At 41.9% G+C, this 20519-nt stretch overlaps 1 protein-coding gene across 3 annotated transcripts in view; it reads left to right on the forward strand.

Moving 5' to 3' along the window:
* The window catches only part of PDK3 (pyruvate dehydrogenase kinase 3), a 69669-nt gene that overhangs the window by 2530 nt on the left and 46620 nt on the right, over nucleotides 1-20519 (forward strand). For 2 of the 3 annotated variants that reach the window (XM_043571427.1, XM_043571428.1), the window contains exon 2: nucleotides 20282-20423. In XM_043571427.1, the coding sequence (XP_043427362.1) occupies nucleotides 20282-20423 (142 nt within the window). Of the gene's footprint in view, nucleotides 1-19834; nucleotides 19869-20281; nucleotides 20424-20519 lie in introns of those variants that run through there. The other variant, XM_043571429.1, reaches the window with a different exon arrangement.

The raw sequence follows: 20519 nt of genomic DNA on the forward strand, positions 1-20519 counted from the left end.
TGTGGGGATATTTTTAAGGTGAGAAGGAAGAAGAGTAAAAAGGCTGAATGCCTTCTTATGATTGGTGGAAACTATGGATAAAGGCCACCTCAAATGCTTAAAGGACCAGCTGGGAAGCAGCAAATGACTACATGAAGCCAGCCAGGTGGGGACTGTGGCAGACTCCCAGGTATGTGCTGGCTCCCAGAGGGGCGGTTGATTGGCACTGATTCAGTATATTTTAAAAGACCTGAGGCTCGGGGTGCTGGGCTGGCTAAGTCTGGGAGTGTGCAACTCTTGATCTTGGGGTCATGACTTGGAGCCATGCTTTAGGTGTAGAGATTACTTAAAAATAAAATCTTTAAAAAAATAGGGGCACCTGGGTGGCTCAGTAGGTTAACCGTCTGACTCTTGATTTTGCTCCAGTCGTTATCTCAAGGTGCATGAGTTCTACCCCCTCGATGGGCTCTCACTGACAGCACCAAGCCTGCTTGGGGTTCTCTCTCCCCCTCATTTCTTCCCCTCCCCCGCATGCGCCTTCTCTCTCTCTCAAAATGAAAAGACAAGAACTGAGGCTCAAACAAAGTAGATACGTGGACCGTGTTGACCTCCAGGCCACCACTTGGTGACTTTTACGATTTTTTTCCCTGGCTCCTTTACAAACGGGACATACATTTTTGACTGAGTAATCAGACAGGAACCAAAGAAAGTATATACACATGATTCTGTGTTACGGTATTTGTGATAACCATGTTAACAAATAACTTGTAGTTTCTATGGCCACTGAAATAGCTTGCTTGCTTGCTTGCTTTCTTTCTTTCTTTCTTTCTTTCTTTCTTTCTTTCTTTCTTTCTTTCTTTCTTTCTTTCTTTCAGCACGAGCGGGGGAGAGGGGCAGAGGGAGACAGAATTTTAAGCAGGCTCCATGCTCAGTGTGGAGCCCAACATGGTGCTTGATCCCATGACCCTGGGTCCATGATCTGAGCTGATACCAAGAGTCAGACACTCAGCAGACTAAGCCACCCAGGTGCCCCGAAATAGCGTTATTATATTAGTGTATCCACACTAGTAAAATACGGAGATTATCTTCCTTGTTTAAGAGTGAGGATTAAAACCGGTTGTTACTTCAGAAGGAGTGATTTTATTTTTATTATAAGTTTTTTAACGTTTGTTTATTTTTGAGGGAGAGAGGGAAGGAGGGAGACACAGAATCCGAAGCAGGCTCCAGGCTCCAAGCTGTCGGCATAGAGCCCTACATGGGGCTCGAACTTTCAAGAGCCATGAGATCATGACATGAGCCAAAGTTGGACACCCAGCTTACTGAGCCACCCAGGCACCCCAGTGATTTTATTTTAAAGGAAGGGTTCTCATTCTCGACACTCCTGACATTTGGGACAGGTCACTGTTGGGAGTGTATCCTGTGGGTTGTTGGAAGTTTACTAAAGCAGTGTCACTGGCCTCTACCCACTAGATGCCATTAGCCACTAGATGTCACCAGTTGTGACAACCGAATGTCTCCAGACAGCGCCATACCCTTGAGGGGAGCAAAATCACCCTTTGTGGAGGACTGCTGCTGGAAAGTACTGGGTTTCATGCCTGGGTCCCATACCTCAAACTTCTCATGTAAATGGCCTGCAGGTGGGGTGCATGGCACTGGTATTTTTTGAAGATTCCCATGTTGTCCTTAAGCATAACCAGCATTGAGAACCACTAATTAGATGACCTTCCGACCTAGAATACCGTTGCCCTTTCATATGTGTGCCATTTTTTCTATGCCCTTTAAAATAATGAGTTTCTAGGGGCGCCTGGGTGGCTCAGTCGGTTAAGCGGCCGACTTCGGCTCAGGTCATGATCTCGCGGTCCGTGGGTTCGAGCCCCGCGTCGGGCTCTGTGCTGACAGCACAGAGCCTGGAGCCTGTTTCAGATTCTGTGTCTCCCTCTCTCTGACCCTCCCCTGTTCATGCTCTGTCTCTCCCTGTCTCAAAAATAAATAAAACGTTAAAAAATTTTTTTAACTAAATAAAATAATGAGTTTCTTGAACTCAGTCTTTACCTGAAATATGGCCTTCCGCACAGGGAGCAAGTATAGCAAGCATAGTGTTTTAAATGGATTATGAGTTTATAGTGGCAATAGTGCTTTCTAAAGGGTGGGATTTTTTTTTTAAAAAACGCGATTTTTCTCTTGATCTGAGATTGGAGTTACATGGTTTCAAATTTAAAAAGTGCTCAGGGCGCCTGGGTGGCTCAGTCCATTAGGTGTCCGACTTCAGCCTAAGTCATGATCTCGCAGGTCCAGAGTTTGGGCTCCATGTCGGACTCTGTGCTGACAGCTCAGAGCCTGGAGCCTGCTTCCGATTCCATGTTTCTCTCTCTCTCCTCCTCCCCCACTCACGCTCTGTCTCTTTCTCTCAAAAATAAACTTTTTTTTTCCAAAAAAGCGCAACAGGACGTAGACAGAAATGTCACCTTCCTACTTTTGTCCACTAGCCTCCCCATTTATTGTATAAACGGCAACTCGTTATAGTTCTGTCCGTACCTTGCTTTTTAAACTTTATACCTTAGAGATTTCCAATCTTTATCTACAGTACTTCCTTTTTCTTTTTTAGAGCTTCTGAGAGTTTGTTTATATAAGTGTTCTAGAATTCACTAGCCAACTCCCTCTTTATGGCTACTAGGTCTTTCCAGTCTTTGCTGTGATAACCAGTGCTGCGGCGAGTTGTGGGGATCATTCTGTGCATGTACGAGTATGTATAGAGGACATACTCCTAAATGTGGGATTACTACGTCAGAGTGTGTGCGCATTTGAAATCTTCACACACATTGCCAAATCGCTTTCCAGAGAGATTGTTTATCGTCTCGCTAGAAGTTTCTGGAAGTACCACCTATTTTCCTCTGCTTTTACCAGATTGTCTTCAAACTTTTGATGAATGAAAAGTGGTATCTGGTGAGAATTTTTTCTCCTCGAGTAAACAATTTTTTATTTTCGTTTTTTCTTATGGAAGGTTTTGAGCATAGACAGAAGTAGCAAGAATTGGCTCTTGAACTCCTGGGTTCATTATATTAGTATCCACGTGCTTTTTGTCTGTAGATCCTGCGTGTACGTGCAGTCTGTTAGATTTTCTTATCGGTGACATGCTTGTTTTAGAAAAAAACCTTTTGCTTCTATATTAAGACCAATTTGTCTCTCGAATGATCTGTCCTTTAAAGATTTGGTAGAACCCCCCTGTGCAACCTTTTAAACCTAGTGTGTTTAGGGACTGTTGCTCTTTCTGTATTTTGTGCTATTGATCTGTATAGATTTTCTTCTAGAGTCCATTTTGTATTTCCTTAGAAAATTGTCCTAGTCATTGAGGTTTTAAGTCCATTTGCATAGCTGAGATAGTAGTCTCTTAGCAGTCTTAATTTTCTCTGTGGCTGTTCCTCTATTTTATATTCCCCCCTCCCCTTTTTGATGAGATTACATGGGAGTTTATGATTGGATTCCTCTATTAGTTTTATGACTTTTGTCTTCTAGTTCATTAATGTCCACTTTGACTTTGTTAATGCCCTCTGAGCTCCTCAATATCCTTGGGTTTATTTTGCTCTTCTTTTTTCTTTTCAAGTTGGACATTTGGTTTCTTTTCTCTTTGGCTGTTTATTTTAGTATTTAAGGCTCCAATTAGTCCTCCGAGCACTGCTTAGCTGCTGACATGTACAGTATTTGATCCTCTCTCCTCCCTGCTCTTCTGCATCTTCAGATTTTTGTTCTTCTGTGAACTAAGAGTTGGTGGACTTTTTAAATTTTCGGTACAGGTGCATCCTGTATTTTCATTTTCTTGATAGTTTTGTTGCATTGTGATCAGCAAACGTTGTCTGAATTATTTCTTTAATTTATTGATGTTTACTTTGTAGCCCGTGTATGATCATTTCCTGTGAATGTTCCTTGGGCAGCAAAAAGATGATGTTCTCTTCTCAGGTTACAGAGTTTGATATTCCGTATCTGCCATATTAGGTTATTTAAATTTCCTATACCTTTACTTTTTATTTTATCTACTTGATCCATCATGACCTGAGAGAAGTTCAATTCTCGTAATAGAATTTTGTTTCTCCCTATCTCTCTTATAGTAGTATTTCCTTTATCTTGTTTGTTGCTTAGACATTCTTAACTGTCATGCCCTCATTGTGAGACGTACCCTTTAGCAATACAGAGTGCTGCCCTTTTACTAGTTTAATGCTTTTAAGTCTGGACTCAACCTTATTTGACATTGAGATCTAGATCCCCATTTTCCTCGTGTTTACATTTTCTGGTAGAGCATTGCTATTTTATTTTGTTTTTTAATTTTTAGTCCTTTATTTTCAGTCTTTCTGAAACGTGGTATAAAGTTAGGTTTTGCTTTGTGAATCAAACTTTTCCTTTTATGTGGTGAAGTTTAACCGATACATATGTTTGCTGATATGAAAGATCCATCATCTGTAATGATAACCATCTGTAATTTTCTGTTGCTTTCTATTTTTAATACCTTAATTTTTCTGCTGTATTATATATCTTTATCTGCTGTTTTATTATAGTTATTTTAACAGTGAGGTTTGAATTTTTGGTTCCTGTGATTATGTTAGGCCCTCTTTGTCCAGTAAGGTCACCGCTAGCCACTTGAGCCTAGTTAGCACTTGAAATGTGGCTAGTGTGGCAGAGAAACTGAATTGATTTCAATTTCAATTTAAACTTGATGCTCGATGCAGTTAAATGGAAAACTTTTAGCTCTGTTTAGAACAGTTTGGATATGTGAATCTACCTTAACTATAATGATGAAATCTAATCATAGGTCACTTATTTCTGATAGAAATTTAGGTTTTGAATTGAGTTGTGCTAAAAGTATAAGATACACAGTGGACTTCAAAGACTTACTGTAAAAATTGGCAAAATATCTCAATATATTTTTATATCGATTTCATGTAGACATAATATTTTGGATATGTTCGGATTGTTTGGATAGTTTAAATAAACTATCACAACTTTCACCTGTTTGTGAGTTAATGTGGCTGGTAGGAAATTTTAAAATACACATGTGGCTCACATTATGTTTCTATTGGACAGTGAGGCTTCAGATAGTATATATTAATTCCTTAGTAGGAGTGATAGAAGTATCACATTTTAGTGTTCAGAATGAACACGTATTGATTTTCTTTTGCAATATAACTTCCACAGTTTTTTTCCTTATGAATCTGTTACTCTTGGGATTTGGGGATTAATTTGTCTTTGAAGGGCAGCTCATGCTCATGGTGGTTCTTTGTTATATTTGCAAAGGTTTGAGTTCTTTTTTTCCGTTAAGGAGTTGTTAGGAATTCAAACTTCTCTTAGTGATCTGAGGAAAGGAGAACTCAGACTAAGACATACATTAAAGACAGAACCTTCTGAATCTTGAATGAGTTCATAGGAAATGATTCACATTTTCATCTGGACCTGCTTTTCATCTTCCCGTCTCACTCTGGCCACTTCTGTTTCCTTCATTCATCACTTTGATCCCCTTCCTGCAGACTTACTTCCCCTTTGGTTTTATTTTCCAGTTCCTTTGCGCTTGTCTTTTGCACAGCTGCACCGGTATTGAAGGTGTTTGCTCCAGCCTCCTCTTATTTTATTTTATTCTATTCACAACCGTCTCTTTCTAGAGGGCGGCACTCACCTCTTTGGAACTTCTCACACTTTCTTCAGCTGTCTGCTGTCTGCAGAGTGGGCGCTCTGTCATTGGTGATTACTGGCTCCATATAAAGGGTGTGAAACACCCTGTTACTTTAGTCAGTTAGTATATAAGATTAAACTTCCATAGGGGCACCTGGGTGGCTCAGTCGGTTAAGCATCCTGGTCTTGATTTTGGCTCAGGTCATGCCTTATAGTTGGTGAGTTCGAGCCCCGTGTTGGGCTCTGCTGACCGCTTGGAGCCTGCTTGGGATTCTCTCTGCCCCCCACCCCAGCCCTTCCCCCACTCAAAATAAATAAGTAAATATTAAACAAATAAAAACATAAAAACCTTTCATAATGTCCCCACATTTAAATATAGCATCTCCCAAATAAAACCACCAGAAAGCAGGTTGTCTGACAGTCCTGGTTTCTTTTCACAGAAAAGATGTCTGCCACAGCCCTGGTTCTCTGAACCTAGGAGCCTTTAGTTGTTAGAAGGCACCAGCCAATTTCCTTATTTTTATTGTTCTTGAGGTGTAAGGGCCCAGCCACTTACTGTTTTCCTTTAGAAAGTATTTTAAGATTCCACTACCTGCTGAAAAGTTGACTTTGGTTTCAAATGACTTGTCTTTGAAAAGTCTTGGTTTTTTTTTTAAGTCCTTTTGCTCTTCGAAGCCTGATTACCACTGGAGGGAAGAATTACCACTGGTTTTATTTACAGAGGAAGTGAAAAGGTTTTTTTTAATTATCATGTTAGGAAAAAGGAAAAACAATTGCATTGTTTCCGAATGTCTTTATTTTGTACCTGTATGTACATGTACGTGATATACCTTTTCTCTAAGCAGGAAGGTTTTTCTGCTGTGAAGAGTTGCCAAGAATTAGACTAACCTGTTTGGAGACAGAAGCCAACTGTTCAGAATTAAAGGGGAAGAGAACGATTTCAGTCAGGGTAAAGATACCTAACTTGGCTTCATGCATCTTGATCAGTATTTAAGTTTAAAGACAGAATTGGCCCTTTGGGTCCTTAGTGATCAGATAGCATTGGATTTCAACATAATCTGGTTTATCAGGCTCTGGGCACTAAAGTTGTGGCTTTGGCTTCGTTGTCTTTGCAGTTTTGTGTGCGACTCTTTGTAGCTTTGAAGGGGCGGCATGGCCACACTTGCTGACCTGTTGGGTGGTTTTCTCCCACTAAGCTTTAGGAAATTCAGGCTATTGGCAAGATTTGAGAAACTTTGGATTTGTTACTGGATGGAATGAGAAAATAATTATCGCTTTTCCTTTTTCTTTATATTGTATGGGCGTTACGTTATTTGACTTCGCTGATAAGCTGACGTCAGAGTTGGGCAAATGCTTTTTGTTTTTGGAATGCCATATTCGAAGATATGTCGAACTATATAGCCTGAGGGCCAGTCCCCTGTTTTGTTTTTTAATTAATAGACTTTAGTTTTGAGAGTAATTTTAAGACCATGGTGAAAGGGAAGGGGAAAAATAGTTACAGAGAGAGAGGGAGGAAAGCATACAATAAGAGACTCTTAAATACAGAGAACAAACTAAGGGTGGATGGGGGGGTGGGGGAGAGGGGAAAATGGGTGATGGGCATTGAGGAGGGCACTTGTTGGGATGAGCACTGGGTGTTCTATGTAAGCGATGAACTATGGGAATCTACCCCAAAAACCAAGAGCACACTTGACACACTGGATGTTAGCCAATTTGACAATAAATTATATTAAAAAAAATAATTTTAGGCTCACTGCAAAATTGAGCAGAAAGTACAGGGAGCACCCATGCACAGCCCCTCCCCAATTACAGCCCTTCCACCCCACCATCAACATCCTGCACCAGTGTGGGGACATTTGTTACAACTGATGAACCAACATTGGCCCATCACAGTCCATAGTTTATGTTAGGGTTCCGGTCTTTGTCTTGAACACTCTCTGGGTTTTGACCTCGCCTGTTTTTGTAAAAAAAGTTTTATTGGAACATGCCCATGTATTACATATTGTCTGTGATTTCTGTCCCTCCACAAAAGCAAAGTTGGCCATTTGGCCCACAGAGCCACAAATGATTGCTGTGTGGCCCTTTACAGAACGTTTTGTACCTCTCTCTAGTCTAAGCTAATGGCAGCCTGTTAAAGGAGCTTTTGCTGTGATTGCTCTAAAATTTGGATTTAAATGATGAAGATCTGTTTCTCCCAAATGCCAGTGAAAGCAAATACTGTATTGGCTATCTGAAGCGTAACATGAAGTTAGCTAAGACCTTTCCAGGTAATCCATGATTTACCTATGTGGTATGTGCCCCTGGGGGGAGTGACCATGTGAAAGGGAAAGTTTAAGGGTTCTAGTTTCTCCACAGCCCTGCCACAGTGAGGTGTTATGATTTTAATTGTGTAGTAGGTAACATAGAAGCTAAGTGTTTTACTTTTTTTCCCTGTGTGGTTTATTTTCTGCATTTTCTTGTGTGTAAAGTGCCCTTGACCGCTTACTAACTAGAATCTGGAGTTTTAACATTTTCATGAATTCTTGTATCTGTTTGTAACCTATTGTACTGTGTAAGTATCATTGCCCACCATGTTCCCTTTTTTGGTAAAGTAATTATCAGAGTATGCAATTAAAGGCATTTGGAAAGAATATCACCTATAATTCTTCCATCCATTTTTTTGTGATAGTCTTCCAGCTTTTGCCCATACGTTTGCATGTATTATGACTGAATGCTAGTTTCCTTTTTGTTTAGTGCACAGTCTGAGTTTTTTTATGCTCAGTCAATTACAGTGGTTTTATCATGGTCAGATTTATCACCTATAGCATTTTGCAAATTGTTACTAAACCCCTCTGGAATTTATTGCCATTTTTGATGGGACTTTTGCAGCTAACTCAGTTTGGCTCTGTTCTGTTTTCTAGTTGCATAGCAACAGTTCTTAAGGCCTGAAATCTTTCGCTGTGTTTCTGTTTTTATCACATGCTAAGTTCACAGAGTAGTTTATATTTGTGGATTCTATTCAGTAGGACAGCTTTTCTGATTTTAACGAAGTAGTATATGTTAACCTTTGCCTCATAATTTGTGTTGAAATTTGGTAAGGACGATTCTTTATTTCCATTTTTTTTTTAGAAATTCTTGCTGTACCTGCCCACTTATTCTTTTTGATAAATTAGTTAACTTACAGGAAAACGTGTTAAGGGGAGTGTGGGTGGCTTACCTGACATTAATTGAAACTGACCTGGCAGCATTCACCTAGCCCATTTCACTTTCATGGTATGTGGGGGGATCACTTTACCTCCGTGCTTCTGCTACGGGCAGAGCCAGGTTTGATTGAGGCCCCTGGTGGTATCTTTCATATCCTTCAAGGAGAACCCTATTCCTGGTCAGTGTCTCGTCTTTTCCCAGATTATACTTTCTGCCATAGTGAATGGCACAAAAATTACAGCAAACTATTACATTTACAGATTTATATTGATATTTATATTGTATATACATATACAGGTCCATATTTATATTGCCTCTGATTGAACAGTTGAGGTTCTAACTCACTGGTAGATTATTTCCCTAAGCATCACGCAGGCAGTCATTATTTTACTTTCATTCTTAGACACGATACGTGATTCCAGTCGGACCATTTGAGTTGTACCAACGTTGCTTGCTTTCTTACTAGGGCATGGGTGTCAGTATATAATAGTTTCACTGTTGGGAATAAATTACTAAATACCTCTAACATTTTCCTGGAGTGGGAAGTTAAATATTTCCCAATGTCTTCTTGGCCAAAAAACAGTAGGGGCCTTTGAGATGTGTAACATACCTTTCTTTCCCCAGCAAATGGTTAGATTTTCACAGCTCAGAGCATATTCTGGGTTTTATCTGAACGTCTCCTGGGACCTGTCCTAGTAGAATATAGTGTTTCCTTAAACTTGGTAGCAGGTATTCCTTAGTATCTGATTGCCAACTTTGTATACATTTGGTTAATTTCTCTTCCCATTTGTGATATTAAATAGAAAGCAAAAGGGTAATTGCTATATTACTATACCTATCTATACTGGTCATGTAGTGTGGTTGTGACCCCTTTATTTCTAATCAACTCTTAAGCTACTTGCTCGCAGCGAGTCCCCCTTCTCTAGAAACTGCCCTGTGTACAAGGGGAGTCCACGTCTCTGATTAGCATTCTGTACAGATTCTCTGCCACGCTGTCTCCAACCTGCATACTCCTAGTTCTGCCTCTTAGCTTGGTTTTAGAAACTGTTGGAGAAGGAAATTAAAATGGACTCTTTGTAAACTGAAAAAGATGAGTAGATTCCAGCAGCATTTTCTGAGTACTTACCAACACTTGGTATAAAATACACGATTGTGGAGTTCTGACAACAGTCGTGTCCATGTTACAAATTGGGAAACTGAGGCTCGGGGCCGTTAAGAAAAGTACCCACACGTACAGTAGAGCCGGGGACCCATGACCTGCTCGTCGTACCACCCCTCTGTAGCTGAGGAAGTAGGTAAGGATTGTGCGCAGTGTGGAAACAAAACCCACCAGAGGGGAAGGATCGACGAGAACACCCTCGCCGCTTGGCAGGAGTCACCACGTCCTGAAGTACGGCCATCTCCTTCATGAATGTGTTCAGCAGTTTTTATCTTTCCTGTGTAGGATCATCTAAAGGACAAGGAGAAAGAAGATAGTGGTAACGCTGAGAAGTCTCTTAAGTCTAGGAGGACATCCTCGGTCAGCTTCCTAAGAGGCTGAAACAAATCTCAAACATGAAAATAGAGACTAAAAATAGACGGGTAAACAGCCACTGTCTGAGCCTGAGGAGTTTTTGATTTGCCTTCCCTGGTTGGATTTTTTGTGATTAATGTTAGTCAGTGGTCTTCAGTCCTGCCGCTCACGAGAATAATCTGGGCTGCTCCTAAAACTAGTGGCACCTGCCCCTCTTTGAGGCCAGTGAATCAATCCCCAGAGATTGTGTCTAGGCGCCAGGATCTTGGAGTTACCCACGTGATTGTGATGTGCTGAGAACTGTGTTAGATCCAGTAGACTGTTGGCCTAAGCCTAAGAGCCATGAACCACTTCAGAGGATGGGGTCCGAGCTGCTGAAGTTTAGCACTTGAACACCTGGATTGGGAATGAAGTGGAAACAGAAGCTTTGGGAAATTGTCAAGGCATAGTCACTGCCTTTGGGAAACTTCTAGATAAATGTGAGGCAGGGGGAAATACATAAATTTAGATGTGTTAGTCAACGTTTATGAACCCTATGACTTTGTGGCATGCGTTCCTGCTGTCCCTACCTCTCCCTCGAAGGCTTGTTTCATAGAAGTGGTTTCTGGGAATGTGCACCATGTTAACCCTCTTGTCCTTCATCCACAGCATCCTTAGGGGCTTTCTGGGTGGAGAACACAATTAGAAGAACACATATGAAAGGATGCACTCTTTTTCTTGATCTCTGGCTCCTTTCCTTGGCTGCCTCCTCACCGCAGTGCTCTCTCCATACTCGTCTGAGATTTGACATTACTACGCACAGTTGGTGTACGATAAATAACTGAATAGAGATACGAACCAACATCTAACCCTCTCTGATGCATTCAGTGGGACCTTGAGCTTAGAGATCATCTCTCCAACGTCCCTAATTTTATACATGGCAAAGTACAAGTCCTGAATAAGGAGCGGAGACTTCCCAAATCATCAGGTAGCTATTGACATGACATCTTGACCAACTCTTCCAAGGTGAACCAGAAATTATTCTTTCCAGGAGGCAAAGGCAAATCACTTGATCTCGCTACACTTCAGCGTATTAAGCTACAGAATCAAAATGCTAGCATCCGACCACAGGCTCGTCGTACGGTTGAGAACATGGAGCGCAAGGTGTGGCACGTAGTAGGTGCCCAGTAGATGGTGACTGCTTTCATTACGGGAAGTTAGTGACACACCACTTCCTGGATGAAATCAGCTTACTGCTAAGAACAAAAGCTGCATAGGGAGCTCTTAACCTTGGATGTTAATTATTTTAAGGTTTGTTGGCTGAAGGTCCCAGCTCTAAAAACTGACCATTTTCCAAGAAGCAGCACTTTCAGTTTGTTTGTGCTTGGAGCATGATTGGCTTTGGATCCTCTTCATTCACTGTAGCGGTTAACTTAACATTTTGCCTCAGTTAGCCTCGAGGATGAGTGCAGTGTGACCTTGACTTAAATGTTCTTGCTCCCAGGACAACAAGGCGTCACGTAATTTACCAGTCCACCATTAGGACTAGATCTTAAACCCCCTCCCGGAATTAGGTTGATAGGAATCTTTGTGGTTGCCGTGTTACTCACATGCTCTGGCTGGACCAAGCTCTGTTTGTGGGATCGGTTCCTAACACATCCATGCCTTTTCTCTCCGCTCTGTGGCCTGACACACCATGCTGACGGTTACTGCCGCTTTATTTTCACCTTCCTACCTCCCTTGGGTTCCTCTTCCCCTAACTTAAAAGATCTAATACCTCTGACCAAATATATAGAATGAAATGATCTGTCTGTAAGAGGAATTGGCCATTACCAGCAAGTATTATGTTGCATCCCTGAGTTGTATTTGCTGTGGTAAGTTTATTCTAAAACTTACTAGGTGTTTTTATTTTCAGTTCTAAGCAGGAAATATTTATTAAACACCTACAGTGTGTTGGATTTTGTGCCAGTGGGCTCTTCAGTATTCTGAGGAATTCTGAGGAATCCTGGGACCCACAGGACATAGAACTCATTGAATGGGGGGAATGGCAGAGGGGTTGTCCAGGCAGAGGACACAGTGTGGGCCTATGGTGAAACCCGTTTACAACTTGCTTTGGCCTCACTTGACATACAGAAGGGCGGGTTTCTCCCGAGTGTGTTTATGGACACATATCTACCTTCAGAGAGTGAACAGGACTCTAAAGAGAGAGGATGAGGGCATTAGTGGATGTTAGTCACTTTCTCTCAGCACAGACCTGGATGCCCCTCAGGTAAGGGTCCACTGACCCTCGCCTACCTTAATGACCCTGTCATAGTCAGCCTGTACCCTCCTTTCCTATAAGAACAACCAAAATCATTACATGAAGGTAACACGAGCTTCGCACGTCCGTTGCATATGGTGGCACATTCTGTGTGAGATTTTTGTATTCTTTTTAGAAAATAGAATGGCTCTAGTTACATAGGAAGACCTTTCTGTTAGGAGACTGCTTTTAAAAACAATCTTTTGAATGACTCCATATTTCCCGATGTAAATATACAATGTCGTGATTTATTTTACTCTTCTCTTATTGTTGGATATTTAGGTTGTTCACAGGGTCCCTCCCACACTCGTCATTTGGAAAAATTTCGGACCTTAGGAAAAGTTGTAAGAATACTACAGTTAACATCCATGTCTGGCACCTAGATCCACCAGTTACTTTGCCATATTTGCTTCTTATCTTTCCCCCCTCTGTCTATCCCTCTTCCTGTCTCTTGCCCTGCCCCTCTCTCAACACATGCCTTTTTGGCTGAACCATCTGAGAGCAAGTTGTAGAGAACGTGATTACCCCTAGATACTTAAGTATGTGTATCCGACGCATAAGAGTATTCTTATCACACTTGAGGAATTCATCATTGATCTCATAAGAAAACTGAATATTCAAATTTCTCCTCATGGCTGGTGGCTCCAGCACTGGACATCTCAGGTCCAGAACATACTCAGAAGGCACTGTGGCCAAGGAGAGTGCTGAGCTGGACACAGCAGGGCCCAGGAGGGGGCTTCGGCCTCAGTAGCGTACCACAGATAGAGGACGGGAGTGACAGGGTTGGCTGGCTGAAAACCGGAGGATGAGCTGGAAGTCTGCAAACAGTAGGGTCATCCTTTACCCCAACCATCAGAACATTAGTAGGTAGGTAATTGTCTGTAGGGAAAGTAGAGGGTACCAGGGGACTCTTCTTTAATGGCATCGCGTGAACTACTTAAGGAGAATTAGGGATCCTGGTGTGCTGCTAGGACCCCACCCAGAAGCCCTGAATAACCAGATATTTGCGGTCCTCACTTGGTTCGTCTTTAAAGGCTGCTTCACTCTCAAGCATTACTGAACAAGCACAGGTCACCAGATGTCTGAAGGAAGTCCACAGTGAAAAACAAACTAAACTAAAAAATGGCTGCTCAAAAATGACACCAGAAGAAATAAGTTGAGGCAATCAAAGAGTGCTTTTTTTTTAAAGAGTGCTTTAAAATGTAATTTGAGGGGCGCCTGGGTGGCTCAGTCGGTTGAGCGTCCGACTTTGGCTCAGGTCATGATCTCGTGGCCCGTGGGTTCGAGCCCCGCGTCGGGCTCTGTGCTGACAGCTCAGGGCCTGGAGCCTGTTTTGGATTCTGTGTCTCCCTCTTTCTCTGACCCTCCCCTGTTCATGCTCTCTCTCTGTCTCAAAAATAAATGAATGTTAAAAAAATTTTAATAAAATGTAATTTGGGAAATCATCCTCTGCACCTCCTCATGATCATAGGGCAAATCCTATTTTCTAAAGATGGCCACACTGATGCTTTCCTACCATGTGCCTCTCAAGAGGAGGAAGGATCTGTCCCCTTCTCCTGGGATCTGGACAAGCTTTGTGACTAGCTGTTTGACTTCCGAGCCTGGATCATAAAAGGCCATGCAGCTTCACCTTGTTCACCGAACCCGTGCAAGAATCCAGCTAACCCAAGGCCGCCATGCTGTGAGCAGGCCGATGGAGAGGCCACCAGATAGTGCTCTGGTAGGCAATCCTAGTTAGCAAGTCATCGGCCCAAGGTTCAGACTTATAAATGAGGAGCCTTCGGAACTTCCAGGTCCCCCGTCTAGTCACTGCCTCCTCAGCCCCAGCCTTTGAGTTTTCCAGCTGAGGTCCCAGACAAGCTATCCCTCCTGCATCCTGTCTGAATTCCTAACCCATGGCATTGGTGAGCATAATGAAATAGACATTGAGCTGAAAGAAGATGTTGTTGGGGCATCGAATTTGCTAGGGAATGCTGTGTGTGTGAAATCCCGTCTTTGGCTCTGACGTTTCTGGCTATTAGTAATAATAACCAAAACACAGTCTGACCTAGAATAGAGGCAGCCTTAATTTTGGTAGACGCCCCAGTCTACATATCTTGATGTCTACACTCAGGAATAAGTTTTCCCAGATAAAGGAAATCTGTGAAACTTCTCAGGCAGTGAAGTACTACTTCTGGACACAGAGTAAATATTTTAAAAGTATAAGTGAAGGACACTTTCTTTTGAAGGCCAATTAATCATTGTTTAGCCCTGGAAAGTCCAAAAATTAATTAATTATGGTTCTAAAATTCAGTGTTTTCAAAAGATTGAAATCTTATAAATGTAACTGGAGAAAAACCGGAGCTGTCCCTAAGATATTATTTTCTCAGTTACATTTTCCCCATTTGAGTATGGTTAATGGTAAAAATACATTGCAGACTCATACATGTAATTGACAGTATTTAGAAAAAAACAGCATAACTAGAATGAGCTGATCAATCTGTTGGTTTTTGATGCCTTGCTATAATTTTCCCTGTTACTGCTCTCCTTTTTCACTCCGTGATTGCATTACTACCTCTCCCCAACCCCCCCCCCCCCCGCAAGTGTTAAAGCTGAAATATGTGGACAAAGCCCACTAATAATGCAGACAGGGGACTCTCCATTTTGGGGGGCATGTGCTCAACCCTCTGCTTCAATTATAAGAGACATTATCAGGTCACTTTATTAACTGAAGAAATATTTTCTCTGCTTCCTGTAAATTAATCAGGAAGAGGATTAAAGATTTACCAGACAGAGGCCACAATGGAAACCAGGTATAAAGAATAAGTCTGAACTCTTGCTCTCAGAAGGCTAGTCAAACGCTCCTTTCTTATCGGTAACCGTCACCGAGAGGGCTCCCTGCACTTGCTCAAAAGTCATTTGTGTTTCTGTGTCTCTTCATCCTGTGTCTTGGTGAATGGAAAGTTATTTGGAACCTCTTTAGACAAAGCAAATCATATGTAATAATTGTCTCCAACTTCTCAATGAAAGGACAAAGTTTGAAAAACTGAGAACAGAAGAGATTTGAAAGGTCATCATATGAGCATGAGAAACTAAAGAAATACGCATGAATGTAGTTAAGCTCAGAATCTTCCCTACCCTTAACCCACTCCCTCATCATCCTTCCAACAGATACTAGGAAAAAATTTAATTGGTAAAATTGAATAAGGCGAAGCATATAGAGAAATATGGAATAAAAATGGAAAATCAAAATTAAGGAATGTAGGGAAGCCAAGTAAGTGGGGAAAAAATGAAGCTGAATAACTGGAAAGAATAACTGGAAAATACTGGATATTCCAGAAGACTTAGAAAACTTGAGGCCATTCAATTAAAACCAAAAGGATTTTTTTAGGTTTACTTAAAAAAAAAAAGATTGTCAGAACCCTTTGATTTAATTTAAACTGAATATCCAATATTAATACATGGGATAAAATACTTTCAACTTACATGAGGAAAACCACAGAAAGGTTAAAAAAATTGGGCCTTTCATATTTATTTTTAGGTTCACTAATTAACTAAAAAAGGCTTACCCCCCTGTATAATTAAGGTACCTGAGTACAAAGAATTAATCTCTAAAGCTAAAGAAGAATGTAGGAGTCAAAACAGATTTTTCAGGTATTGTTTCTTAAAACTACAAACTTCCGAAAGTATTCTCTGTTCTTCCAGTAAATCATTGAGGAGCTACCGTAGATGAGGTACTCCCATTGGTGCCATGGTTGGGGGGGGTTGTCTAGAGACAAAACATGGTTGTTTCTATGGTGGTTGACAACAGGCTGATCATCCAAGATGGCTAGAATAAAGGCTTCCTGGTATTTGGTTATCTTAGACCATTCCTAGTTGTTGAATTTTCTAGTTTGTGCAGAGTTGACCGATGTATGCGTCAAGGCCTTTTATTTCAAAATAAATAAAAGTGGTAGGTAGGAACACAACATACTTTAATCCTTCTTAATCCCTTTTTAATTATGTAGAATCACCAAATGAGCGGAGGCAACCGCACTGAACCACAATGCAGTCGGGCTCTCGGGGGCTTAGCAAGTATCAGATGATTTGGTCTGGCACCCTGTGGCCTCAGGCTTCTCTGCTTTATCATTGCTGGCATCATTAGTGATGGCTATGTAATGAGCCCCCTCTTCTAAATTTTTTTTTTCAACGTTTATTTATTTTTGGGACAGAGAGAGACAGAGCATGAACGGGGGAGGGGCAGAGAGAGAGGGAGACACAGAATCGGAAACAGGCTCCAGGCTCTGAGCCATCGGCCCAGAGCCCGACGCGGGGCTCGAACTCATGGACCGCGAGATCGTGACCTGGCTGAAGTCGGACGCTTAACCGACTGCGCCACCCAGGCGCCCTAAATTTTAAAACGTTGTTAATGTGTGTTTTTTTTTTTAATTTTTTTTTTCAACGTTTATTTATTTTTGGGACAGAGAGAGACAGAGCATGAACAGGGGAGGGGCAGAGAGAGAGGGAGACACAGAATCGGAAACAGGCTCCAGGCTCTGAGCCATCAGCCCAGAGCCCGACGCGGGGCTCGAACTCACGGACCGCGAGATCGTGACCTGGCTGAAGTCGGACACTTAACCAACTGCGCCACCCAGGCGCCCCAAGACGTTGTTAATGTTAAAGGTTAAGCACTTTTTAACCCTTAACGCAGTTCTGTGAAACAGGTACTGTTCTTATTTTATAGCTGGCTACACTGAGGCTTAGAAGTGTAATGTCACCTTCATAGAGCTCCTGAGCCTCGAGTCAGGATTCAAACCCAAGTCTAAGTCTGGCACATGATCTTGGTGTTACTGTTCTGTGGGTCTACAGCCTTTTTTTTTTTAAGTTTATTTTTTTATTTTCAGAGGGACAGAGAGAGAGAGAAAGTGGGGAAGGGGTAGAGAAAGAGAGGAAGAGAGAGAATCCCAAGCAGGCTCCGTACCACCAGTGCAGAACCTGATGCAGGGCTCGAACTCATGAAACGCGGGATCGTGACCTGAGCTGAAGTTAGAGACTTAACCGACTGAGCCACCCAGGTGCCCCAAGTCTGCAGTTTTTTATCTGAATTTTCAAGTCCAAAAACCTCTAAAACTTGAAGTTGTTTTCTCATGCCTTTGGTGGCAAAACATGACCTGAACTTATTTGAGGCCATGGTCTCTGTCCTGCTCTCTGTAAATGTTTGCAGATTTCACTGCAGCTGTATTGTGTCTGTATAATAGACCATGTTGCATAATACGTGTACATACTCCTTTTTACCTTCCTAAAATCTGATAACCTTGAAATTCTGAAACCATCTAGCCCTGTGGGTTTCCAGCACAGACAGGGACCTGACCGCCCCTTGCCACCTGCCAGCCTGCCCCCACTTCTCCTGGTCCTTCCCCTTCCCCTGACCCTAGGCTTCCAATTTGCTGCTACTGACGCGGACATGGCAGTTTGAAAATGGAAACTTTTTGTGTCAAGAAACTCAGGTAATTTTTTTAAATCCCAAGTTCATACTGCCACTCACCATTCTGATTCAACCCCCGTGGGCTTCTTCCTCTTCTCTCCTGTTCCCTCACTTCCTTCTCCTCCAGGGAGTACTTCATCATTTCTTTTGTGCTTACCAAAAAAAAAAAAAAAAAAAAAGGTGTCTTTTCTATTTAACCAGGATGCTAAGTATTTCTCCTAGTGTGTGAAAAGTTAGATGTACCTTTTACCTTAGATAATAACAGGTGCTTCATTTTGTGATGCAATTCACTATGATTTAAAAATCAGCATTTTCAGTGCATTTAAAATGATTCGTGTCTAAGAATTATATGAAACATTTTAGGAATGATATATATTACCTGAAGCAAAGCAGCCGGAGTCCTTTTAAATGTTAATCATCTAAAGCCAAATAAGTGTGCATAGAGGAGGTGATGGAAGGTCGTTGCTGGGATACCACGCCCTTCTTCCTTAGTTGGGGGAAAAGTGGAAGACAGAATCATTGATTAAAGATCTACCCAGGGCCTTCATTCAGTATATTCACTTAGAATAACCGAAGTAAGGGATGAATTGTTTAAGACTAATCTCTTTAACTTTTTTTAAAATGGAGAATGGGGCTCAGGGGTCAGTAGGAGAAAGAAAGGTTCTGCAGATGACTTTCAAAAGTAGATTCTTTATTTCTAGTCTTATTCAGCAGGAAGAGGAAAGGAATAAACCAGAACTTGGCTGCAAGTGTTAGCAAATCAGATTTACTTCTGGATCTCTGATTTGTGGCCTGTATCATGTTTGGAGGAATGGGAAGAGTTGGAGGAGGGTGGAGGAGAAGGGAAAAGGGGCGATGGGCATTGAGGAGGGCACTTGTTGGAATGAGCACTGGGTGTTGTAAGTGATGAATCACCAGAATCTACCTCCAAAACCAAGAGCACGCTGTATACACTGTACGTTAGCTAACTTGACAATAAATTATATTAAAAAAAAAAGAATAAAGGAAAGAAAAAAATAAGATTGTTGCTTGAGCCTTGCTTGTTTCTCTCTGAGCCTGGTCTCAAGGTTGCCCATCTCTGAACATCCTCCCGGCAGTATGGAGCATCAGGAAGGCCTGTGGGATGTGAAGGAGTTGGGATGGACCCATAAGTATCATGGAGAGTAGAAGAAGGACTAATGTTTATGGCTCACCTGCTCTGTGTCAGGCTCCATACACATGATCACATTTAGTCTTTACAGAAACTGAATTTTCATCCCCATTTTACAGGTTAAGGCAGCTGAGATTTAGAGTGATTAAGAAGCTTACCCAAGGTTTCCTACCCCCAAAATGGAGGAGTTGGGGCTGAGGCACATTTCTGTCCCCAAAGCTCATGTCCTTTCTATCATGAACCCCATCCCCCAACCATCATCCAGGCTTACAGCAGGACCTGGGGAGTGGGGGGCAAAACCTACGTGGAACCACTCTGGTCACAGAGCAGCTGGGGAAGTGGTTCATGTTTCCTCATTCTGCTGGCTGGGTACCTTTTCTCTCTCTCTGCCCTAGTTACATAAATTTTATGCACCACCAGCTCAGGGTGACCGACAGAAGACTCTCTGACCTCTGTCTTTGTGGTCGACACCGTGTCGTACCCTCTCGGACTTGCCATAGTAGGTCACTCTGCTTCTGAGTACACCTGTGAGCTGGTTTCTCTGGCACGTCCTGAGCCCTGTGTCCCGATCAGAGTAGGTCTGTGGCCACTTCCCAGAGTGACAAAGCTCTGATACCTGGAGAAACACGTTTGAAGAAAACCTTAGGAATGAGTCAACATGCAGTAGGTGAATATTTGTGGAATGAGTGGATCTGTTGCATTCTGGAAACCCCTGTAAACAGGAGTGGATTTGCATGTTCTCCTGCTTTTGTACTTGGCAGCTTTCCTACAGTGTTTATTTGAAAACAAGTTCAGATTATATCCCAGGTCACTTTTATATCACTGCTGGTAACCCTAGCAGTGTATTTGTGTTAAGGAAAAAAAAAAACTGCTTTCAAGGTTGCCTCTTGGAATAAATGTTCTTTTTCTATTCTAATTAAATTTTCTTCAGCTTGCCATTTCAGAGGATAAACATTTAGCTGGAGACCCTAGGATTGTGTAATTTTCTCTTTCTAAGCAGTAACTGTGCCGTCACGAGAGCACTCTGTTATTGCATCTGTTAGATTATAAAATCATGGAACATTTATTATCTCTTAACAGGGAGAGATAATGCGTGTGAGAAGACTTCATATATGTTTCTACGAAAGGAGCTTCCTGTACGACTGGCTAACACAATGAGAGAAGTTAATCTTCTGCCGGATAACTTGCTTAACCGCCCTTCGGTGGGGTTGGTACAGAGTTGGTGAGTAAATAATGTGGCTTTAGATGGGTCTTTCCATGATGCTCTGGACACTTGGCATTGAGACCATTCTCCCTAAAACTACACGTATGTCAGTGT

This window comes from Prionailurus bengalensis, chromosome X (genome assembly GCF_016509475.1).
Source record: "Prionailurus bengalensis isolate Pbe53 chromosome X, Fcat_Pben_1.1_paternal_pri, whole genome shotgun sequence".
NCBI lineage: Eukaryota > Metazoa > Chordata > Mammalia > Carnivora > Felidae > Prionailurus > Prionailurus bengalensis.